General features: G+C 32.5%; 1 protein-coding gene across 1 annotated transcript; it reads right to left on the bottom strand.

Moving 5' to 3' along the window:
* LOC129309052 (uncharacterized) lies at positions 1-27059 on the bottom strand. Its single transcript, XM_054950396.1, has 10 exons — positions 26910-27059; positions 26795-26830; positions 26416-26469; positions 24634-24690; positions 13258-13308; positions 12937-13080; positions 5516-5629; positions 4043-4087; positions 3721-3864; positions 1-727 (listed from the first exon to the last, which is right to left on the bottom strand). The coding sequence occupies exons 1-10, from the start codon at positions 26994-26996 to the stop codon at positions 218-220; spliced, it is 1242 nt and encodes a 413-aa protein (XP_054806371.1). The 5' UTR covers positions 26997-27059; the 3' UTR covers positions 1-217.
* Between the last annotated feature and the right edge of the window lie 16 nt (positions 27060-27075).

Raw genomic sequence — 27075 nt, 5'->3', positions numbered from 1 at the left:
AACCAAAAGAGGGAATATTATATATGGACCTTTCCCTCACCATAAGAGAGGTTTGAAACAGGGTATAATATAGCCTTGTAAATGATTTCAACTCATCCCAATTGGGAGGGGGGGAGGCGAGTTCAAACTGTACCATTCTGCTTGCCATATTCTCAATTGATGGTCAAAAAGAACGAAAGCAATAACGTATAGGGAAACTCTTCCGCATACGTCTTGATCAGATAGAACGGAGGCAATATATGAAAAGAGCCTCGAGAAGGGAGAATCCAATAGCTCCCAAAACTGTAAACCAGTAGACTGGAATCTCAAAACTGCCCCGGATTATGACGTTGACCTGATGAGGTGCCGTTCTCAGTAGCGGCTCCCCAAAGAAATAGACGAGGGTTAACAGAAGCTTCCATGTGGCCTTCTTACCACGGAATGGCTTATTGAAATAAATAACACTTGCCCATAACATCAAGAAAAAGCTCATTGGTACCATGTCCCTTGTAGACTTGATAAAGGCATCAGCTAGTGATACCGTGGAGTTCTCACTAGTGCTCATAGATTTGTAGTTAGCAAAGAAGTCATAATTTGCCGCTTTCATTAGCTCGCCACCGAAGTTGAACACGATCAAATGAAAGGGTTGCACTTTATCTGGAATAACACAGGAGAAGTAGTGTGGCTGAGATGTGTCTTCCAGCAGGTCGTGCTGGGAAACAGGTAGGGCATTTGTTTTCTTTCTTCTCTGTCAACAGCAAGTAACCAAAAGGATTATCTGTTGAAGAGATGAAACTAGCATAGAGTAATAATGAATGACATTGTCTATGATGACCAAAGTAAATTACACATGCAAAATTTAGGTGGAGAACTCTCCCTCAGGCTTTGTCGTCTTGTTATTCTGCGACACTTTTAAGGTGCCAGACCAATTATTTTGAGGGTCGTTTCTGCGCGATAGTTTCCGCTTATGGTTTCGAGCACAGGTCCTTATCACTTGATGAGCATGTTTTATATTTTGAAATTTTATTTTTACATTTTTATTTTATATTTATCATAAAAATTATAAAATTTTAATAAATCTATCTTATCATTAAATTGAATAATAAAGATTTAATCTAGATGATCGAGTTTAATATTAATTTTTTTATAATTTTTATACATTAATTATTTAGATGTATTTTGGACAGTGTAAATTTAATTTTAAACTTTTTCTAAATTTTTTTAGTACATATAATATTAAAAATTGAAAATAAAGATAATCTTCAAATTGACACTTTTAAAAAAATCAAGAAAAAGTTACTATTTATAAAAATTATAAAAATATTTAATATTAAATTAAATTATTTAGATTAAATTTGTATTATCCATATTGATGATAGAATAAATTTATTATTATTTATAATTTTTATTTTAAAAAATATTAAAAAAACCTATAAATCTGGAGTGTTCTCATTTTTAAATTACTAATCATGTGATGAGCATCAAAAGAAAAGTCTTTGTATTTGTATAAATCAATCCATTACTTTTAAAGGCTAGGGTCTCTAATATACATTTCTTTAATGTTTTTTTTTGCAATATCCTGTTTTCTCAAAATTTTTTTAGATCATTGATTTCTACCTAAAATAAGAGATATGTTGACATTTGCTTGAAGTCCCCAAATAGAAGACCTTTGCTTTCTTTTTTTCAATGATTTTTTAAAATAAAAACATGAAACTTACACACTTTTATTTTTTAAAAATATAAAAAATGCAAATCTATTTCATTTCAAGATATTAAAATATCTCTTATTTTATGAGAAGTCAATTATCTAAAAAAATTGGAAAGATGAGATATTATAAATGATATTAGAGAAATGCACATTCGTATTGTTAAAAAGAAAAAAGAAACAACGAAAGAGTATAATAAAGACAAAGATGGGTAGAAATATAAAAAGAATAATTAAACTTTAAGGTTGTTAAGTGGAAGAAATTATGATAAAAACAAAGATATTTAGTGTAAAATATAAGTAGCTTTTAAAAATAATTTGTATATTAATAAAATTTTTATTCTCATAAAAATATTTATTTTTTTTCTTTTTTCCCTTCAATCCCAACTGCGAATGATGAGTGAGAAGAATATTATGAATTCACACAAGAATAATTCAGGTTAAAAAATAAATGGGTAAAATGAGAAAAATATCTACAACTATTAAGTTGTTTATATTTTGAACCAATATTAATTAAAAGAAAAGGTTATATTTTGAAATGGAAGGATTAACAATTAGGCGTGGGAAAGATGTTCTTGCAACTACTTGCTAGCTACTTTTCTAAGATTAAGCAAATTAGTTAAACTTAATTAAATATTAATAACTTTTTAAAACAGTCCAAAATTATCCTTTGATTGGTGGCTTATTGAGCAAAAGAAGATGAAAAAAAATAGTATAGATAGGTCAGAGCATTTTTGGAAATTAATTATAAATGAATAATAAATATAGAACTTGAGGGAATATAATGTTATCATAGATGACCAATATCCCGAATATGGATAGAACGATCAAGTTAAAGGTGAGGAGAATGTTCATTATTGTTGACGAATGTAATGAATGGATGGTAAAGGGATGTGGTCTTTCTAAATCTGTGTCAAGTATGTTCGGATCAAATAAGATGAATTGAAAACAAATGAAAAGAAATTCAAATTTAAATTACACAAAAGAGACCAAGCTAGAAGGATGTAAAGTAAACAAAGAGAAATACAGTTGTTGATTTTTATATTTTTAGCCTATTTTGAAATTAATTACTCAAGTTTTATTCATTGCTCTAAGCCCTCTTAAGTATCATTTGTTTGCAATGTTAGTCCTTATCATCATTGATAGAGTTAAATTTACTGATATATACATAACTCTATCAATTCTATGTTTTAATAAAATTATTATATGTTGGAAATAGATGAACGAAATAGCCACCAACCTTTCTGTTTGTTTGCCCTAATTTCTAAAGATTCATTCATTTCATATTTAAGAATTCTTATTTAATATTCTTTTTTTTTTGCCTTCTGCTCATTTTTTATGCAACTTTGAAAAAAATTAATCATTTAGTTCATGTAGTTTTAATTCATTTATAACTTAATCTCTAAATTTTAATTTATTGTAACTTAGTTCTTAAAGTTTTAACTCTGTTCTAACTCAATTTGTAAACTTTGACTCTTACAATTCAATCCTTATATTTTTAATCATTTAAATATTAATCCCTACATCTTAAAAAATAAAATTATAAAGATTAAAATTATGTTAACATTTATTACTAATATTTTAAATGACTAAACCCTTTTAATTTTTATAAATATTTTAAATATTAAATTTTAAAATATTTTTAACCTTTATAATTTTATTTTTTAAAATATAGGGACCAATATTTAAATGGTTGAAACTATAAGGACTGAGTTGTGAGAGACAAAATATAGAAATTAAGTTATAATAAATTAAAGTTCAAAGACCAAATGATTAATTTTTTCAAATGTTAACAAGTCAATACAATAAGTAATAATAGAGTCCTTATAGTCAAATTTCAAAATATATGGACTAATGTTGTAAACAAATAAACTTAAGAGACTCGGAGCAACAAATTAAAAGTACAAGTAATAATACCAAAATACGCTAAAAGCATAGGGATCAAATTAAATTTATATTTTTTCATAAATAAATAAATAAATAAAAGAGAAAGGGATATGTAACAAAATAACTTACTAATTAATTAATATGGTTACCTTTCTCATGATGCCCTGTACAACTGCTAATACACCTCGAGGAAAAGCTCCATCTTCATCGTTTGTGCCCATTCCTTGGTCATCATCATTTGTTTCCCACTGACTGATGTCCGTTTCGTCGTTGTTGGGTGTTTCAGATGATCCCTTTATAATAGGGTGCAATTTAGATGTGTAGGCGTGGAATTGTTAAGGAAGACATTTACAAATGAAGAGGGTAAATGGAAAGAAAAACATTCACAGCTTGCCTGATCAAAGTGTTTTAAGACACATGAACTTTGGAATATACTTTCTCAGACAACTGCAAAGGGACTAGATTCGTTACCTCAACAACAGTTGAACTGCCGATGTTGTTTTCCACATCCTGGCTCTGCAAATGTTTCTATCACAGTTATTCACACATGAAATGGAGTATTATTCAGCATCATGTACAAATATGTGTAGTAACATCATAAGTGATTTTTTGTATTTACATATATAATTTTCCCATTTATTAAATAATTAAAATATAATCCTAAGTTATTAAAAGTTGATGATACACACACAGACATGTATGCATGCTAGCTAGCATTGGTCATTTGCATGCATAGGTCTGTTTGGTTGTTTATTTCATTAAATTTTTGTTTTTAAAAATTGTTTTATAATATAATTTTTAAAATTATTTTTCAAAACAAAACAAAAAGAAATTATGTTTAGCTATGTCAATTTAAAAACAATTTTCGCTAGTAATTAATAGTAGTGACTCATGATAATCATTAGTCTAGATGTATTTTAAAAAAAAGAAATATAAAATCAAAATAGCTGCAAGATGCTTATATTTTAAAAAAAATAAAAAATGAAAATAGTTTTAAAAATAATTAAACTCAAAATATTTATTGAAATGGGTTTTTTTCTCTTATTTTTTAAAAACAAACAACTATTTTTAAAAACAGAAACCAAATAGGCTTTTAGGGTCTGTTTGGTTTCTGTTCTCATTTCTTATTTTTAAAAATTATTTTATAATATAGTTTTTAAAATTATTTTTAAAACAAAATAAAATAAAAATATATTTGGTTATATCAACTAAAAAATAATTTTAGAATTAAAAAATGACTGACAGTAATGATTATAGTAGTTAATGATGATGATTAATAATATAAATTGATGAAAGTAACTATAATTTTTAATAATTAAATTTAATAGATTTTTAAAATAAGAAAAATAAAACGAAAACAAAGCTGTTTTCATTTTTTTTGTTTTTTTTTTAAAATGAAAAACAGTTTTTAAAAATAATTAAATGAAAAGCACTTATCCAAATAAATGTTTAAATTTTTTTATTTTCAAAAACAAAAAATAATTTTTAAAAACAGAAAACAAACAACCCCTTTGAATGGCTGTTTATTGCTTCTGAGATTTGATTCAGAAAGCAACAATGATGACGATGAATACAAGTGTTGTAATGTCTAGAGTTTTGCGTGTTTAAACATCAGCATATGATCCAAGAGTTAGTTTGTTAGATATGCAAAGTAGGAAAAGGTGGTGACTTGTACGTTCCTCACAAGGGGAAGCATTTGGTTCACTTGCTAGCCCTATTGGACAACCAGGCCTGTGACTCTCAATTAGCTGTGGAATAAACATAGTTGACACTTTTTGGACTATAAATCTCATGAGTCACTTCTTCAAAGAGATTCAATAATTTTCATCCTTTTTTTCTCTTCACCTTATTTTTTCCCGGAACCATAGTTTTGTTCATAGTAACGAACTAACTAATTAATCGTACACGCAAACCCATGATAAATTGAAGAGGATGTGATGTTACCGTTTTCCAGAAGCTGTGTAATTCGTTCTGAGGATGCCTTTCTTGGGTATGGCGCCATTCCAGCACACGGCGAAAATGATGAAAAAGACGACGACGTTTTTCTTCTTCTTCCTTCTGTTCATGAAGCAAAGGGTCATTACAAAATAAAACCACAAAAAAGAACAAATAAATCATAATCTTGTATGAAGGTTAAAAATAAAAAAAAACATAATCTTGTATGAATATGAGTAAATTACTGGAGCTAAATAAATTATTAGAAAATTTCCTCTCTCTATATATATATATATTATGGTTTAGAGGGACTAAAATACAAAATTGTTTGTGTTCGTGGTTGAACAATAGATACAAGGTGTGCCAGAGATGCTGAGTCTCTAGATAATGAAAAGGGTCCCGAGTTCCCTTACTACAGTTCGCTCGGATGTAAAAAAATATAAAGCTTTAGTAGAACAAGTGTATGATTTTATTAAGGTGTAAAAGATTACAAACTTAAAAACTAAAAACTAAAAAGAGCTAACGAATGTAAAATGTGCTAGTCTTGATGGAGTGTTGACTAGTCTCCTCTATATTTTGTTCTTTCTATTTATAGTGTCAGAATAGCGGAAGCCTTTTACTTGGAACTTAGCATATTCTGCCGAAGAATCAGGAATCTCGCGAAACTTATGGCACGGTCTCTCCCTTTTGATAATTAGCCCATTTCATCAAACTATTTGAGCATAGTTTTTGGCATTACTTATGATCGTGTTTTCATGCCAATGGTCTAATATTTGCAACTGACAGGATTTTGGCATGTTTACTTGTTATGGCCTTTATAGAACTTCAGGGCTGGCCCTTTTTGTTTATATTGAGCCTGACGCTTCAATTATTCAGTCCAACTAGTCTTGTGACCTATTTGAGTGACGTTTCATATTTAGTCCAAATAATGCCCCCTGCGTGCCAATGGCTGGTAATGTAAGCCACGTGACACGTTTGAAAAAATTAAAACGTCGCTTCACTTCTAAGCGCTCTCGGTCGATATAAGGTTGTTTCTTTATTCTGGTCACTTCTCTTGCCCTCTTTGCCGTTTATTGAACTTCAAGTTTTCAGTCCGCTGCATTTTTCTTGCCCCAACTTTCAAATGGCTTCCTTCTCTCTTGCCATTTCTCATTCTGCTGGTAGTTTGCCAGATTCTCCAGCGATTATCCAGAACCCAGTTAACCCACTTAGTAGGCTCGTGATAGTGTATATTTAGTGGTTTGAAAAATCTTTTTTCCCTTTAGATTGGTTTCCTATTCTAATAGTCATTCATTTCTTTTCAGGAGGATTCATCATTTCACAAATCAGTGACTTTTTGGTAAGTTTCTTGCTTTTCACGTTTAGCCCTTCTATTTTATTGAAAAAATATTCTAACGATGCTTCATTTTTTCCAGCACTTTATCTTGAGTTTCCAAATCTCTAACAAGAGTAATGTCAGGTATTTGACAATCTCTCCTGACTTGTCCGAAGTCACCGCCCTCACTCAACCAAACCTATGGCCACTGCCCTCTATTCGCAACTTAATCTTGGCCCGGACGACCTTGCCCTTCCCGGGTTGTCTTGCAGAAAGCTTAGAAACTGACCCTAGTCGCCTCGTGCTTGGGTTAACTGGGTGAGGCATTTGAAGTTAGAACATACACCTCAGTGGAAGGAAATGGGTCTATATGACTTGATCCAGTTATCTCTAGCCGATGTCGACGTCCTCGTGGAGCTTTTAACAGCACTCCTCAACTTTTGGGCCCTGGCCTACAATGCCTTTATCTTCAACTTAGCCCGATGTCCCTTATACTATGGGATGTTTTCATGTTCTTGGGGTTGCCTATCACCGGGGAGGAGAACTTCTACACGATCTCTGAGAAGCACGACTCCTACACCGCCCTCCCTGTTGATTTGGAGAGTAAGATCAAGAGCGCGGGCTCCTATACGAAGATTATGGAGCTATTTTCTGAGAAGCTAGCCTCTGAGCCTGTCACTGCTATGAAGTATCTGGTCTCTATATGGATTTTACTGAGCCAATGGATCCTAGCCTCGTGGGGAGGGAAGCCCGTATAACTGTACCTAAGGATCACCCAGTCCTTGCTCTACGGCAACTAAATAGCCTTAAGGACTATTTTTGTGCCGTCTCTACGATGGCATGAGGGAGTCGCTAACCAAGAAACCCTTCAAAAACTTTTATGGGCCTGTTTGGTTTTTGAAGTTATGGACGACAGTCAACTTCCCCAATCTTTAGTAGGAGCCATTTCCAGATAATTCCTGTGCCAACCACCCCTTCACTTGTCTCCTAGATGGTCATCCGCTAGCTGAGTTAAAGAACTTCTTCGAGTTCATCTGTCAGCAAAGATGGTCTTTGAGGAGGACCTTAAAAGCTTTTAACATCCTCGATAGCCGCCTTCCCACCTGGTACAAGTATATGGTGGAGAAGAAGAACAAGCTCGCCAAGCCCTTGAGAGATGAGATCTTCCTTTCGGCCACCACTCCTTAAAAGATGTGGCTGTCGTACACTAACTCCTCCTCCAAGTCTCTCAAGGTATACTTGGAATCTTACCATCCTCAACTGGTGGCAAGCCAGTTTGGACTGAGCCAATGCATCCCTCGAGCCTATCCCCCCAAATTAGCGTGGAGCTGCTGGATAGGGAGGCTATCGACCATATAGCCATTCCACTCACCACTCAGAGGTAGTGTAAGGTAGAACTTGTAGATAGAGATGCCTGCCTCTGCTTCAACAAATGGTGGCCTCAGCGCTTTAGGCATATAATAAAGATCCATACCAGTAAATATTATCTCCCACATTTCTCTTAATTTTATCCTTCTTATTTTGTACCCTATACTAAACCTACTTTGCTTTTTATATGTCGTAATTGGACACAATCTCATGCACGAATGACATTCTTGAGGGGGAACATTGATGCCCCCGCTATTTTTGAGACCCAGACAGCCCCCTCCTTGAGGACTGTAGTTCAAGGGATGGAGCAAGACAACGCTTCCTCCCAAGTTTTTGCTCCCTCGGTCTCCAGAAAGCTTAGGGCTAAGAAGAGCTCCTCTAGTCATCCTAATAAAGGAGATGTTCCTAACAAGAGAAAGCGGGCCCCATCTCCATCACTTGAAGCTAAGAGGAGGAGGAAGATGATGCCCCCTCCACTTGACCAACCTTATTCTACTCCTCTCCTGATCGGCCTCACGCTCAGAAAGGAAAGTGCACACATAAGCGCCAACGGATGATGATCCTGTAAGTAGATTCTGACGATGGCAGGGTGAGTCTTGTTCAACAAGGGGAGAAAGAGAACCAACTCTTAAATCTCCAAATGGTCACTTTCCATGCCGCTGCCACTCCTGAGCCAACACCCATGGACCTAATTAAAGTCGCTCAAGAGGTGACCCAAGAGGTGACAGAATGTGATGAAGGTCTGGGAGTTGTCTTGTTTACTACAGCTCCAGGCTATTCAGAAGACATTGGGGCCACCCTTGATCAAAGAGAAGGTTTCGCTATAGCCCTGAGTGATAAGTTGGAGTTTGGGGTCTAAGGTCCTGCTGCTACTGAGGGCCCCCAAATGGTCTCCCTAATTAGTTTGATCCTTCCCTCCCACTTATCAAGTATTCAAGAAGTTAAGAGCTTTGAGAGATCCTTGGAGGCAATCTAGATGACGTCTGTGAGTGACGCTTTGGTTGCTCTGGTCCCTCCTTAAGGTGGCTCAGTACGGGGTCAAGCTGACTCTTCCACTCTTACGAGGTGTGTGGAGAAGGCTATGCGCTGGTCTGCACATACTCCTCCTCCTTCCACAAGCAAAGACAAAACACTCGTGGACCTAATTCAGATATAATCTTGTTTAGCTTTTCTTTCTAGTCCTTTCAATTTCTCCTTGGTCTTCGTTGCTGACCTTACTTTGTTTTCTTCAGCTGACTGCACTAGAGGCAGTGCCCACTGACGCCCTCCTATCCCACATTTGCATCCCTAAAATGGACATTGTGTTGGATGCTTAGAGGGTCGTACAGTTCCAACTCAGCTGCGATCCATTCCTTATCTCTGAACAAAATTTTGAGGACATGATCCGAGCTCTTGAAGCTGTGAAAAAGGTGATCTCCATGTCTGAGTTGGCGCTCCTATGAGCTCAAGTCCTACCATGTTATGGCATTATTAACCAGTGCCGTAAAAAACTCCCCCTCCTGTCAGAGTATTTGAAGAATAATTTGTAAGTGAGGGACGAATATTTGGTTGCCAGGATCCGGACAACTGTTGGTACTGATCGGGTCTAGGAGATGAAAGGGTTGCAGTTTATCTGAAATAACACAGGAGAAGTGGTGTGGCTGAGATGTGTCTTCTAGCAGGTCGTGCTGGGAAACAGGTAGGGCATTTGTTTTCTTTCTTCTCTGTCAACAGCAAGTAACCAAAAGGATTATCTGTCAAAGAGATGAAACTAGCATAGAGTAATAATGAATGACATTGTCTATGATGACCAAAGTAAATTACACATGTAAAATTTAGGTGGAGAACTCTCCCTCAGGCTTTATCGTCTTGTTATTCTGCGACCCTTTTAAGGTGCCAGACCAATTATTTTGAGGGTCATTTCTGTGCGATAGTTTTCGCTTATGGTTTCGAGCACGGGTCCTTATCACTTGATGAGCATGTTTCATATTTTGAAATTTTATTTTTATATTTTTATTTTATATTTATTATAAAAATTATAAAATTTTAATAAATCTATCTTATCATTAATTTGAATAATAAAGATTTAATCTAGATGACCCAGTTTAATATTAATTATTTTATAATTTTTATAAATTAATTATTCAGATGTATTTTGGACAGTGTAAATTTAATTTTAAACTTTTTCTAAATTTTTCTAAATTTTTTTAGTACATATAATATTAAAAAAATGAAAATAAAGATAATCTTCAAATTGACACTTTTAAAAAAATCAAGAAAAAGTTACAATTTATAAAAATTATAAAAATATTTAATATTAAATTAAATTATTTAGATTAAATATGTATTATCATATTGATGATAGAATAAATTTATTATTATTTATAATTTTTATTTTAAAAAATATAAAAAAAACCTATAAATCTGGAGTGTTCTCATTTTTAAATTACTAATCATGTGATGAGCATCAAAAGAAAAGTCTTTGTATTTGTATAAATCAATCCATTACTTTTAAAGGCTAGGGTCTCTAATATACATCTCTTTACTGGTTTTTTTTTTTTTTTTGCAATATCCTGTTTTCTCAAATTTTTTTTAGATCATTGATTTCTGCCAAACATAAGAGATATGTTGACATTTGCTGGAAGTCCCCAAATAGAAGAGCTTTGCTTTCTTTTTTTTCAATGATTTTTTAAAATAAAAACATGAAACTTACACACTTTTATTTTTTAAAAATATAAAAAATGCAAATCTATTTCATTTCAAGATATTAAAATATCTCTTATTTTATGAGAAGTCAATTATCTAAAAAAATTGGAAAGATGAGATATTATAAATGATATTAGAGAAATGCACATTCGTATTGTTAAAAAGGAAAAAGAAACAACGAAAGAGCATAATAAAAACAAAGATGGGTAGAAATATAAAAAGAATAATTAAAGTTTAAGGGTGTTAAGTGGAAGAAATTATGATAAAAACAAAGATATTTAGTGTAAAATATAAGTAGCTTTTAACAATAATTTGTATATTAATAAAATTTTTATTCTCATAAAAATATGTATTGTTTTTCTTTTTTCCCTTTAATCCCAACTGCCAATGATGAGTGAGAAGAATATTATGAATTCACACAAGAATAATTCAGGTTAAAAAATAAATGGGTAAAATGAGAAAAATATCTACAACTATTAAGTTGTTTATATTTTGAACCAATATTAATTAAAAGAAAAGGTTATATTTTGAAATGGAAGGATTAATAATTAGGCGTGGGAAAGATGTTCTTGCAACTACTTGGTAGCTACTTTTCTAAGATTAAGCAAATTAGTTAAACTTAATTAAATATTAAGAACTTTTTAAAACAGTCCAAAATTATCCTTTGATTGGTGGCTTATTGAGCAAAAGAAGATGAAAAAAAATAGTATAGATAGGTCAGAGCATTTTTGGAAATTAATTATAAATGAATAATAAATATAGAACTTGAGGGAATATAATGTTATCATAGATGACCAATATCCCGAATATGGATAGAACGATCAAATTAATGGAAAATTGATAGAATGTTAAGCAAATTAAGGAAGAAGGTGAGGAGAATGTTCATTATTGTTGACGAATGTCATGAATGAATGGTAAAGGGTGTGGTCTTTTTAAATCTCTGTCAATTATGTTCGGATCAAAATAAGATGAGTTGAAAACAAATGAAAAGAAATTCAAATTTAAATTACAAAAAAGAGACCAAGCTAGAAGGATGCAAAGTAAATACAGAGAAATATAGTTGTTGGTTTTTATATTTTTGGCCTATTTTGAAATTAATTACTCAAGTTTTATTCATTGCTCTAAGCCCTCTTAAGTATCATTTGTTTGCAATGTTAGTGCTTATCATCATTGATAGAGTTAAATTTACTGATATATACATAACTCTATCAATTCTATGTTTTAATAAAATTATTATATGTTGGACATAGATGAACAAAATAGCCACCAACCTTTCTGTTTGTTTGCCCTAATTTCTAAAGATTCATTCATTCATATTTAAGAATTCTTATTTAATATTCTTTTTTTTTTGCCTTCTGCTCATTTGTTATGCAGCTTTGAAAAAATTAATCATTTAGTTCATGTAGTTTTGATTCATTTATAACTTAATCTTTGAATTTTAATTTATTGTAACTTAATCCTTGAAGTTTTGACTTGGTTATAACTCAGTCCCTAAACTTTGACTCTTGTAACTCAATCCTTATATTTTTAATCATTTAAATATTGATTCCTATATCTTAAAAAATAAAATTATAAAAATTAAAATTATGTCAACATTTATTACTAATATTTTAAATAACTAAACTCTTTTAATCTTTATAAATATTTTAAATATTAAAAGTTTAAAATATTTTTAGCCTTTATAATTTTATTTTTTAAAATATAGGGACCAATATTTAAATGGTTGAAACTATAAGGACTGAGTTGTAAGGGAAAAAGTATAAAAATTAAGTTATAACGAATCAAAGTTCATGGATTAAATGATTAATTTTTTCAAATGTTAACAAGTCAATACAATAAGTAATAATAGAGTCTTTATAGTGATATTTCAAAATATATGGACTAATGTTGTAAACAAATAAACTTAAGAGACTCGGAGCAACAAATTAAAAGTACAAGTAATAATACCAAAATACACTAAAAGCATAGGGATCAAATTAAATTTATATTTTGCCATAAATAAATAAATAAATAAAAGAGAAAGGGATATGTAACAATATAACTTATTAATTAATATGGTTACCTTTCTGACGAAGACCTCTACAGCTGCTAAAATGCGTTGACGAAAAACTCCATCTTCATCGTTCGTGCCCATTCCTTGGTCATCATCATTTGTTTTCCACTGACTGATGTCCGTTTCGTTGTTGTTGGGTGTTTCAGATGATCCCTTTATAATAGGGTGCAATTTAGACGTGTAGGCGTGGAATTATTAAGGAAGACATGTACAAATGAAGAGGGTACATGGAAAGAAAAACATTCACAGCTTTCCTGATCAAAGTTTTTAAGACACATGAAATTAGGAATATACTTTCTCAGACAACTGCAAAGGGACTAAAGTCGTTACCTCAACAGCAGTTGAACTGCCGATGTTGTTTTCCACATCCTGAAATGGGCTCTGCAAATTTTTCTATCACAGTTATTCACACATGAAATGGAGTATTATTCAGCATCATGTACAAATATGTGTAGCAACATCGTAAGTGATTTTTTGTATTTACATATATAATTTTCCCATTTATTAAGTAATTAAAATATAATCCTAAGTTATTAAAAGTTGATGATACACACACAGACATGTATGCATGCTAGCTAGCATTGGTCATTTGCATGTATAGGTCTGTTTGGTTGTTTATTTCGTTAATTTTTTGTTTTTTAAAATTTTTTTACAATATAATTTTTAAAATTATTTTTCAAAACAAAATAAAAAGAAAATATGTTTAGAAAAGCAGTTTTTGCTAGTAGTTAATAGTAGTGACTCATGATAATCATTGGTCAAGATGTATTTTAAAAATAAGAAATATAAAATGAAAATAGCTGCAAGATGCTTATATTTTTTTTAAAAAATAAAAAATGAGAATAGTTTTAAAAATAATTAAACTCAAAACATTTATTCAAATGAGTTTTTTTCTGTTGTTTTTAAAAATAAAAAACTACTTTAAAAAACAGAAACCAAATAGGCTCTTAGGGCCAGTTTGGTTTCTGTTCTCATTTTTTATTTTTAAAAATTATTTTATATTATAGTTTTTAAAATTATTTTTAAAACAAAATAAAATGAAAATCCATTTGATTATATCAATTAAAAATAATTTTGGAATTAAAATGAACTGATAGTGATAATTATAGATAGTTAATGGTGATGATTATAGATATCCCAAACAGTTTGACTACACACCATGATTATTTTTTAAAAAGTGTGCGTTTGTTATTTTGTGAGATAGTTGCAAAGAGACGAAAGGTGATGCCCTACCTCATGAAATAGAAAGAAAAGCATTTTCAGCTTTTCAGGGAATGTCTAAATAAGACATACTCTGTAACACACCAAAATTTTTTTTTTTAATAATTTAACTCAACCATAGTTGGGTTACAGCCACCCAACACATTTTTATATCAATAATTTCGATATAAAATATTTTATAATTGGCTTCAACTCACACACTATAACATTTCAGATAAATTTTTACCTCCCACATGCCATTAGGCTAAATCACATTTGTCTATCCTTATACTCCCAACAAGTAAACTAAATCACATTAGTCCATCCTTATACTCCCAACAAGTAAAATAAGCAATTTAATAAATTTTTAACACAAACCAGTTATTTGGCCTTATAATCATGCCATTTTAACCAATCCAAAGTAAACCAAATATTAAAATTACAGTCATCCAAATTGTACTAAAAATAGAAATAGTTTGAAAGGCATGATTACATTTATATATTCATATAATTGACAATAAACAAAAAGCCCTAATATTGGCAATATAACACATTATAAATCATAAATTAAATACCCAAAAGAGACAGTGGATCTATACCACTAAGCCTTTGGGACTCCTCCACGTGTCACTCGTGGCTCTTCTCCTGAAAATTGTTAACCACATAATGAGACTCAAAAGTCCCAGTAACCAAAGCCAATTTATGATAGTGTATACAAACAGTTAAGTGTGTGCTTACTAAGTGAGAATTAAAAATAATATAATTCCAACAAATATAAGAAATATTATAATAAATACAAACAACCATCCTTATATCCCTCCATTAACCTCGAGCCGTAGCCCTCACTCGGTACTAAATTACCCGGCCAAAGGTAGATTAGCCCGAGCCCTTACAAACCACCTATTGAGCTCCAATAGGGGCGTACCACGTGGCACATAAATACAACAACAATAGCAAGTCTCCCAACACCTCCCATAATAATTAAACAAATTCATAATAATATTGCACAATTATACAATATTACAAAATTCATAATTTTCTCAATAATCACCCAATTAACATGAAATAACACTAATCACAAATTAAAAGCATGGTTACCTTGTGGCTTTTTCAATAAATTATTCCTTAAAATTTCTCTCTCACCACAATCTTCACCAGTAATACAATCTACAAATAACATATTATTTATAAATATTAGTTTCAATTTTTGAAACTAATAAAATAATTCTAATAATAGAATTAAAAATATAACATAATTCCTAATCTCAATCTTAATACAAATCTATAGTTAATACTATTAAGTATAATTTTTAACTCCTCTTTTAATTATCAATAAACATTGATAATCTAAAAATCAAATTTTAAACTAATTTCTATTATCAAAATTTTCTTTTTATTTTATAAATTCGTACCTAAAATACCCAAAAATTAAAAATTAAGTCTCTAGCTTAGAATCATAATCCTATAACCATAATAATTCATTTCTCATCCCAAATAATCATCTAAACCTCAATAAATCAACATATATTTTCAGATCTAGTTTAGAATTTGATCCATAAGCCATAAATTCAAAGATCATTAACAAATTTATACTCTATAACATTTATTATACTACTGACAACCTCAAAAACTATATTTATTCAACATAAATTCATCCCTCTTCCAGATCTTAAATTTTCTACCACTACAAACTCAGAAACTAAAGAAGAAAGATGACTAAGAAAAATTTTTAGAACACTTACTTAGTCTTGAAAAGCTTAAAATCACACCCTAAATATCCTATTAAAAACTCTTACCTTAAAAATTTAGATATTTCGCACCGGTGACTCGCGTTCTCTCCGCCTCAGCTCGCGCGCAGGAATGAATGAGGAAATGAAGGAAGGTGAGTTTTTATAAAAATTCAGTGGGTCCCATATTTTTTTTAATTATTTTCTCTCTCTTCTTCTTCTTTTTTTATTATTATTTTATTATTGTTACTGTTGAGGCGGCGGACGAAGCAAATTCGTTTTCTTCTTCTTCTTCCTTTCTTTCTTGTTTTCACACCTTTTTTTTTATTATTATAATAATAATTTAATAATATTATTTTATTATTATTTTTTTTATTTTTTTTTAAAATTATTTTTTTTAAATTTTCTATTAACCCAAATTAACTATTAAAATTTATATTGGGATGTTACAATTCTCCCCTCCTTTTAGAAATTTTGTCCTCAAAATTTAAAATTAGTAACTATTAACTACTTACTTAATCAAAAAGACGAGGATAATCACGTCGCATACTGTCCTCGGTCTCCCACGTAGCATCACCTGGAGTCGTGCCCTTCCAAATTACTTTAACCAATCTAATGGTCTTGTTTCTTAATTGCTTGTCCTTGTAATCCACAATCCTTTCTGGTTCAGCTTTGAATGTCAAATTCTCCCTGAGTTCAATTTCCTCGGGTTCAATTATATGGAAAGGATGTGGTTGATACTTTTTCAGTTGTGACACATGGAATACGTTGTGTATTCCAGCAATTTGGGGTGGTAATGCTACTTGGTATGCTACTGGTCCAACTCGTTTTAAGATCTCAAAAGGCCCCATAAACCTTGGTGTCAACTTCTTAGCCTTAATAGCTCTTCCAACACCAGTTATTGGAGAGATTTTCAAAAATACATGGTCACCTACTTCAAACTCAAGCGGTCTTCTCCTCTTATCCGCATAACTCTTTTGTCTACTTTGAGCTGTGAGTAATTTTTGCTTGATTAAAGCAATCTTTTGGGTAGTCTCATCAACAATGTCTGGCCCCAAAACAGTTCTCTCACTTAATTCTGTCCAACACAGTGGCGATCTACATTTTCTTCCATACAATGCCTCATAAGGTGCCATCTGAATGCTAGAATGAAAACTATTATTGTAGGCAAATTCAGCTAATGGCAAGTGACTATCCCAATTACCTCTAAGCTCAATGGCACACGCTCTTAACATGTCTTCAAGAGTTTGTATGGTTCGTTCTGTTTGCCCATCGGTCTGGGGGTGGTAAGCAGTGCTAAAACTCAGACGAGTACCCATGGCTTCCTGTAATGACTTCCAAAAGTTTGATGTGAATCTCGGATCACGATCAGATACAATATTTGTTGGCACTCCATGCAATCTCACCACTTCTCTTATGTAGATTTCAGTTAATTTTTCGAGAGAATACTTGATATTAGTAGCCAGAAAATGAGCTGATTTGGTGAGTCGATCTACGATTACCCATATAGTGTCATAACCAGAAGATGTTCTAGGCAATCCTGTAATGAAGTCCATAGAAATGCTGTCCCATTTCCACTCTGGAATATCAAGAGACTGTAGCATCCCGGCTGGTTTCTGATGCTCAATTTTGACTTTCTGACAAGTCAAACAATGAGTTACATGTTCAGTTACATCTCTCTTCATCCTTGGCCACCACCAACCACGTCTTAAGTCATGATACATCTTAGTTGCTCCTGGGTGAATGGTATATTTACTCTGATGAGCCTCCTCAAGTAGGATATTTTTCAATCGAGTATCATTAGGCACACATACTCTACCTTTATATCTTACGACATCATCATCGGTCACATCAAAATGTTCAGCCTTTCCAGCCCCAATCTCTACCCTAATCTTATTCAAATAATCATCCTTCTGCTGCGAAATTTGATTTCTTCCCAAAAATTATTCTCAAATTCAGTAATATGTAGAGCAGCCAAACGATTTTCGACTACTTCTACATTTACTGCATGAAAACTACTCCATAATTCATGTTCTCTGACCATCATGTGAGCAGTATGTACAAGCTTCCTGCTCAGAGCGTCGGCGACTACGTTAGCTTTTCCTGGATGATACTTCAACTCAAAGTCATAATCCTTCAAAAACTCAATCCATCTGCGCTGTCTCATGTTGAGCTCCTTTTGATCAAACAAATATTTTAAACTTTTATGGTCACTGAAGACTTCAAAAGAAGAACCATAAAGATAGTGCCTCCAAATCTTCAAGGCAAATACCACAGCAGCAAGCTCCAAGTCATGAGTAGGGTAATTTTCCTCATGAGGTCCTCAACTGTCGAGAGGCATAAGCCACTACTCGATCCTCCTGCATCAATACACAACCTAAACCTTTCTTAGAAGCATCAGTATACAAGGTATAAGGAGAAGTTGGAACAGGTAAGGTGAGCACCGGTGTGGTGGTCAACCTCTTTTTCAGCTCCTGGAATGCAATTTCACACTCGTTCGTCCAAATAAATGGAGCATCTTTCCTGGTCAACTTAGTCAAGGGCATTGCAATTTGTGAAAAACCCTTAATGAAACGACGATAGTAGCCTGCAAGACCCAAGAAACTCTAATTTCTGTCACACTTCGAGGTTGTTCCCATTTCATCACTGCATCTATCTTACTAGGGTCCACCGCTACCCCTTCTTCTGAAACAACATGGCCTAAGAATTTAACTTCTTTAAGCCAAAAATCACATTTGCTCAACTTGGCATAGAGCTTGTGCTCTCTTAATATCTCCAAAACAATTTTAAGATGTCTAGCATGGTCCACCTCATCTCGAGAATAAATAAGTATGTCATCAATAAAGACTACAACAAATTCATCGAGATAAGGCCTGAAGATTCGATTCATATAATCCATGAAGACAGCTGGGGCATTTGTTAACCCAAACGGCATCACTAGGAACTCATAGTGCCCATATCTAGTCCTAAAAGCAGTTTTAGGGATATCCTCTGCTCTAACCCTCAATTGATGATACCCTGATCTTAGATCAATCTTAGAAAACACCGCTGAATTGACTAATTGGTCTAACAAATCATCAATTCGAGGTAAGGGGTACTTGTTCTTGATGGTTACCTTATTCAATTGTCTATAATCAATACACAATCTAAGGCTTCCATCTTTCTTTTTCACAAACAGTACCGGTGACCCCCATGGTGATACACTCGGTCTGATAAACCCCTTCTCTAACAACTCTTCAATTTGTCTCTTCAACTCAGCTAACTCCGATGGAGACATCCTATAGGGTGCCTTAGAAATAGGCCCCGTACCAGGTACGAGCTCAATTGAGAACTCAACCTCTCGTTCTGGAGGCAAACCGATCACTTCAGTAGGAAAGACGTCAGGGAATTCTCTCACTACTGGAATCTGATCTACACCTTCTTCAATCTCTGCCTTGATTGAGAAGAAAATCATAAAAGCTTGACAGCCCTTTCTTATACACTGTTCTACTTGAGCTGCAGACAACAACATAGGACTTTGGGACTCTATAGGGGTTACAGTAAGAGCTAAGAGTGACACACTCTTTTTCTGACAATCAAGTACAGCTCCATTTGCAGACAACCAATCCATCCCCACAATAACATCAATCCCAGACAAAGACAAACAAATGAGGTCTATGGTGGTCTTTCGACCCTCATACTCAACCTCTACATTTAGACATGCCTTAGCAGTCCTTACAGTCAAACCAGCAGGAGTAGAAATCTTCACATCAAAAGGTAAGGTACACACAGGCAATTTACATCTTTTCATACATTCATCAGACACAAAAGAGTGTGTAGCACCCGAATCAAACAAAGCACAAACATCATTATCAAGGATTCGGATTATACCTCGGATAGCATTAGGGTTGTTAGCAGCCTCTGGCCCAGAGAGGGCATACACTCGTGCTGGTACTGTAGGTCTCTGATCATTACCCCTATTCTGATTTTGATAGCAGAATCGAGCAATATGACCAGGCTTCTGACAGATGTAACAAACCCAACAATCACCAGAATGAAACTTCCCACACTTACTGCATGCTTGATTACTAGCAGCACTAGGAGTAGGATTAAAGGTAGCTGGGCTCCTATAGGACCCTTGACTTCCACTCTGATTCCCTCTGTAGGTCTGGCCCTTATGATAGTAGCCCTTCTTCTTCTGATTTCTAAAGCCTCCAAAGATTTGACTGCTCCTCTTCTCTACTCCACCAATGGGTCTGGTGTGGATAGGGGGCTTCCCATGAGGTTCTTTCCTCCTCTCTCTATCAGCTTCTAATCTAGCCTCTCTCTTCCTCCGAGAAACTATTCGAAGCTTATTGCACATTTCACTGAATGTCTTGATCTCAAAAGGGGCTAACTGTTCCCTTAGATCAGGCCTCGCCTTCTCTAGTAATCGTTCAGCCATCCACTCCGTATCTTCATGTTTTTGGAGGTAAGTGGAGTATTTAGATAATTCTGAGAATTGTTCAATAAATTCATCCTCATCTAGATCACCCTGACGAAATGCATGAAACTCAGCCTCCTTTTCTGCTCTCAGTGCAGTAGGAAAATAATTCTCGAACAATATAGCTTTAAAATCTTCCCAAGTAAGAGAGGAATCATCCTTCGGTCCTGATGTTTCCCACCATTTCTTAGCACTCTTCTGTAGTAGGAATATTGCCAGCTGCACCTTTTGATTAGAAGTGCACACAACCATACGAAAAATACTCTCCAATTGATCTATCCATTCTTCAACCACCGCTGGCTTAAGATTTCCATCGAAAGTAGGAGGATTAAACTTACGAAAAGTACTCCAAATCTTTGTGATCGTGGATGTCTGTTGCTCAGAGTGGAGACTCACATTCTTCGGACTAGTCTCATGGTGAGAATAAGGAGGTAAGCCTTCATCAGCAGATTGGCTCGCATTGAATACCTTGGTATGGCTTCCTTCTTGTTGGCCATTTCCCTCTCGGTTGTCATTCTCCTTATATTGTCTTAAAGCGGCCAACTCTTCTTCTTGTCTCTTCATACGGTCACTAAGATTATATAGTAGATCCATCATTTGCCTCATAGTTGGCTCATCCTGCCTTAGTTGTGACTGTATGGGCTCGCCCTGCCCAATTTGTTGCTGTGGGCTCCGGTTGTGGCAGTGAAGGTATGTCATTTCCTATTGGCTCTATAGAATCACCAGCAATTTCGCCACCTCTCCTAGTTTTAGACACCATCTCTCCCCTCCTAAAGGATGGAAGTCACATGATTAAGTTAACACTAATCTCAAGACAAGAAAAATAATGGAGAAGCATTATGATTTAATAATGTATATTGCCAATAAACTAGGTTAATGTATAACAATTTCATAATTTATAAGAATTTGAAACATGTAGCTCTGATACCAAAATTTGTAACACACCAAAATTTTTTTTTTTAATAATTTAACTCAACCATAGTTGGGTTACAGCCACCCAACACATTTTTATATCAATAATTTCGATATAAAATATTTTATAACTGGCTTCAACTCACACACTATAACATTTCAGATAAATTTTTACCTCCCACATGCCATTAGGCTAAATCACATTTGTCCATCCTTATACTCCCAACAAGTAAACTAAATCACATTAGTCCATCCTTATACTCCCAACAAGTAAAATAAGCAATTTAATAAATTTTCAACACAAACCAGTTATTTGGCCTTATAATCATGCCATTTTAACCAATCCAAAGTAAACCAAATATTAAAATTACAGTCATCCAAATTGTACTAAAAATAGAAATAGTTTGAAAGGCATGATTACATTTATATATTCATATAATTGACAATAAACAAAAAGCCCTAATATTGGCAATATAACACATTATAAATCATAAATTAAATACCCAAAAGAGACAGTGGATCTATACCACTAAGCCTCTGGGACTCCTCCACGTGTCACTCGTGGCTCTTCTCCTGAAAATTGTTAACCACATAATGAGACTCAAAAGTCCCAGTAACCAAAGCCAATTTATGATAGTGTATACAAACAGTTAAGTGTGTGCTTACTAAGTGAGAATTAAAAATAATATAATTCCAACAAATATAAGAAATATTATAATAAACACAAACAACCATCCTTATATCCCTCCATTAACCTCGAGCCGTAGCCCTCACTCGGTACTAAATTACCCGGCCAAAGGTAGATTAGCCCGAGCCCTTACAAACCACCTATTGAGCTCCAATAGGGGCGTACCACGTGGCACATAAATACAACAACAATAGCAAGTCTCCCAACACCTCCCACAATAATTAAACAAATTCATAATAATATTGCACAATTATACAATATTACAAAATTCATAATTTTCTCAATAATCACCCAATTAACATGAAATAACACTAATCACAAATTAAAAGCATGGTTACCTTGTGGCTTTTTCAATAAATTATTCCTTAAAATTTCTCTCTCACCACAATCTTCACCAGTAATACAATCTACAAATAACATATTATTTATAAATATTAGTTTCAATTTTTGAAACTAATAAAATAATTCTAATAATAGAATTAAAAATATAACATAATTCCTAATCTCAATCTTAATACAAATCTATAGTTAATACTATTAAGTATAATTTTTAACTCCTCTTTTAATTATCAATAAACATTGATAATCTAAAAATCAAATTTTAAACTAATTTCTATTATCAAAATTTTCTTTTTATTTTATAAATTCGTACCTAAAATACCCAAAAATTAAAAATTAAGTCTCTAACTTAGAATCATAATCCTATAACCATAATAATTCATTTCTCATCCCAAATAATCATTTAAACCTCAATAAATCAACATATATTTTCAGATCTAGTTTAGAATTTGATCCATAAGCCATAAATTCAAAGATCATTAACAAATTTATACTCTATAACATTTATTATACTACTGACAACCTCAAAAACCATATTTATTCAACATAAATTCATCCCTCTTCCAGATCTTAAATTTTCTACCACTACAAACTCAGAAACTAAAGAAGAAAGATGACTAAGAAAAATTTTTAGAACACTTGCTTAGTCTTGAAAAGCTTAAAATCACACCCTAAATATCCTATTAAAAACTCTTACCTTAAAAATTTAGATATTTCGCACCGGTGACTCGCGTTCTCTCCGCCTCAGCTCGCGCGCAGGAATGAATGAGGAAATGAAGGAAGGTGAGTTTTTATAAAAATTCAGTGGGTCCCACATTTTTTTAAATTATTTTCTCTCTCTTCTTCTTCTTTTTTTTATTATTATTTTATTATTGTTACTGTTGAGGCGGCGGACGAAGCAAATTCGTTTTCTTCTTCTTCTTCCTTTCTTTCTTGTTTTCACACCTTTTTTTTATTATTATAATAATAATTTAATAATATTATTTTATTATTATTTTTTTTATTTTTTTTAAAATTATTTTTTTTTAAATTTTCTATTAACCCAAATTAACTATTAAAATTTATATTGGGATGTTACATACTCCCTCCACTCCCATTTATAATGTACATTTTAGAATATCCATTTGATTCTATTTATAAGTCATAGTGCAACTTTATATGTAATATTTAAAAGGTAAAGGTGTAAATTTGGCCATATACTATTTTTTGAAGAGCATATGGTAGCTTAAACTATTAGATGGTGCAAAATAAATAACAAACTTTAAAATATGGAGCATCTAGTAGCCCACCGTTAATTTCAACTAAAGGACATTATGTGGGGCTCACAATGACACGTTAGCATGGTAAAAGTATAAATTTAGCCATGAACAATTTTCAAAGAAGCATTAGGTAACCTTTATTATAAAAAAAGAACCATCCAACACTGTTTATTTTTATACTTATGAAGCTCGTAAAGCATTAATCTCTTCAATCTTTTTGCCTTCATTTTCAATCTCAGTAGAGAAGAAGGGGTTTAAAGAGTTTTAGTTTTGAGAACTAGTTCGTGGAAAACAACCAATACCTTATATAGGCAATGATGATGTACTGCTTGAATTAAGGGCAATGATGAAGAGAATTGAGAGAAGATTAGATGAGCATAATAGAATCCTCGTCAAGAAGCCCGACGAGGAGTGTAGTAAAACTGTTGAGAAGACAAGAGGAAACCATGAGAAGAAAAGCATAAGGAGATGCCAAAGGAAATGCATGGGCGTGAGGATGATAAGTACTATTAGGAGAGTGTACTAAAGAGGATGATAAGTACTATTAGGAGAGTGTACTAAAGAGGCTAGCACGTACAATGAGGTTTAGGGAGAAAGAGCAAGAAAGCTCAATTGATCTTGCACTCAAGAAGTTCATGAGATATTGAATCCTCCCCACTTCAACGGTTCCATAGAAATAGACTTGGGGAGTGGATTGACCGATTGGATATTGTTTTCTCGGTGATAACATGCACTATTGAACAGCAGGTTCTTGTCAATATAGTTTTTTGCATTTTTGAGTATAATTCAGTATCATGCACAAATGCACATAGTAATATCACATAAGTGATTTTTGCATTTATAATATGATTGTTTCAATTTAGATCATTGAAACATAATCCTAAAGTTATTAAGTGATGTATACAAAGACATGCATGCATGCTTGTATTAAGTAATAACTTGCATATAATTAGAATGGTTGATTTATTGCTTGAGATTTAATCCAGAAAGCAGCACTAGTGATGAATGAAGGTGCTGCAATGTCTTATGTTTTGCAATGATATTATGTTTAAACACGAGCATATAATCCAAGAATTAATTTGTTTGATATGCAAAATAGGAAAAGGTGGGGACTTATGCCTGCAATGCGTAGGATGCAGCTAGTGCCCTTTCTACTTGTTTCTTTATCAGCAGATCCTGTGGTATAAACCAAGCTCGGTTGAAAAGTGGTGGTTGAAAGGTGCATGGTGCCATACCTCGAGTTTTATTATATACTCTCTTTGTAGTTTTTCCAGATTTCTTGTTTTGTTCTATGGTCATTCATCAAATCTATTTCTTATTATTTTTTTTTTTAAAAAAGGAAATCTCAGTTCTAGAACAGTAGGAACGAAACACTGAATAAATAGTGACTGTTTTTTACAGCTGGCCTCAAGAGGTCAAGAACATTGGCCTTCAATTCCGCATATCTCTGCTTTCAAAAAAAAATCTGTATATCTCACAAATATATATATATATATATAGTCAAGTTTTAAAGAAACTCATTACTTAATATGGCTTCATAAATATATCTTCAATTTAAATTAATATACTAAGATCCAAGCTAGTTATGATACCAAATAATTTTTTCTTAAAGAAATAAACTAATAATAACATTATTATAATAAATAATAAAATTTGTATAATAGAAAGGTGAAAGTCTAATATTTCTCAGCTGAAACTTTAGACATTTTTAAAATTGTAATTGATAAATTTTAATATAACTGTTTTCATTAAAAAAACAATTATATTTAAATTTAACATAAATATAATGGTCAGTTTATTGTTAGTTTACATCCCCTCCCCTCTTGGAACCAAACAAGATATTATTAAAATCCCTCTCGTCCCCTTCCTTAAAATGTTTCCTCTCCCCTCTATTTAATAATTGAAAATGGTACTGTGCAACTTTGTTCTTATATGTTATTAACAAAAGTTTATTTTGATCATTTACTTGATTAAAAAATAACATAAAATTATCCAGAAATAATTATATTAATACTTGAATATTAACGATTGATCAAGGGGCAAAAGGCGACGCCCTGCCTCATAGCTAACTTCGGGTTGTTTCCTTGTTCTTGCTGGTTCAAATTGAAATGCTAGGGATACCCATAAATTCTAAACTATAAAGCACTTATATTTCAAATTCCCACACATATCGATATCAATATCGGAGACTTCTTCAAACCATAGAATATAGTAATATAATTTTTTAAATTTTTGATACATATTCAATATTTTTAAATTGTGACTTGACACTTTAAAGCCAATACTTTAAAGTTATTTTTAAGAAATTAAATTTTATTAAATATTGTGATATTAATTTTTTTTTCTAATATATTTTTGTAATTTTCTTTTAAAGTAAAAGATTAGATTTTTCTTAAAAAAATTTTTAGACATAATGAAAGGATAAAAATTATATTTTTAGTTATAAAAAAGTAGGAATATAATTTTTTGGCATATAAACTCTAAGCATGAAAGTATCAGTAGAGATTAGGTGGCAAGCAATTAAGTAGAAATAAAATAAAAATATAATTAATGATTATGTTTTGATTGATAATACTATAAAGAACTATATATATATATATATATATATATGCTAGGTTGGATGTTTTCTAAATTAAAATTATATTTTTAATATTTTTATGATTTTGATAAATATATTTGCACGGATCGTATTTTATATTTTTAAAAATAAAAGTATCGATATATCGGATAGGTATTATATCCAATATGTATATCAGTATCTGTGCAATATAGGTTCTAGAAACTGCGTAATGCAAATTTACCATTTACAGTTTCGAGTTCATGAAGCAAAGGGTCATTCCAAAATAAAACGAAAAACAAAAAACCAAAAAAGAAACAACAAAGTTCTTGATGTTGCCTTACCGGATAAGCTGTGAATGCGGGGTCGGTTGAACTGCTCGCGTAATGTGCCGCTTTCTGAGTATTATTCACCATCATGTACAAATGTAAGTAGTAATATCACAAGTGATTTTTTCAATTTTTTTTTTGGTATGATTGTTTCAATTTAAATCATTGAATTGATGATACATACAAAGACGTGTGCATGCTAGTATTGGTGGTTACTTGAGTAATAACTCACATATTTAGAATGGTGGTTGATTGCTAGAGTTTGAATTTAGAAAGATGAATAAAGATGTTGTAATGTCTTGAGTTTTGTAGTGGTATTGTGTTTAAACATCAGCATATAATCCGTGAGTTAATTTGTTAGATATACAAAGTAGGAAAAGGCGGTGACTTATACCTTGAAAATTGGATAAAAACCCTTGTAGTAGTACTCCTGCATCAGAACCTAGCTCCGTTGAAAAGTGGCGGGATGAGTAACGATAGATCAAAGGAAGGAAGGTGTGGTGCCATACCTGTACTCCAGCAAATGTCAATGGCGGCTCCTGTGTCTGCTCAGGTAGGGTGAGTTCACCGGAGGAATTTTCCCCAGCAAACTCCATGGATGTGAGTATGTCTCTGTCTATGAATTTCCTTGATCAATTGTCTCAAAACTGTGAGATATAATTTGGTTTAGAAGGA

The sequence above is a fragment of the Prosopis cineraria genome, unplaced genomic scaffold (assembly GCF_029017545.1).
Source record: "Prosopis cineraria cultivar Desert tree isolate PC_DT_omini unplaced genomic scaffold, ASM2901754v1 PC4, whole genome shotgun sequence".
Lineage (NCBI taxonomy): Eukaryota > Viridiplantae > Streptophyta > Magnoliopsida > Fabales > Fabaceae > Prosopis > Prosopis cineraria.
Note: the sequence above shows the minus strand (reverse complement) of the source record. Positions and strands in the feature narration are given on the sequence as shown.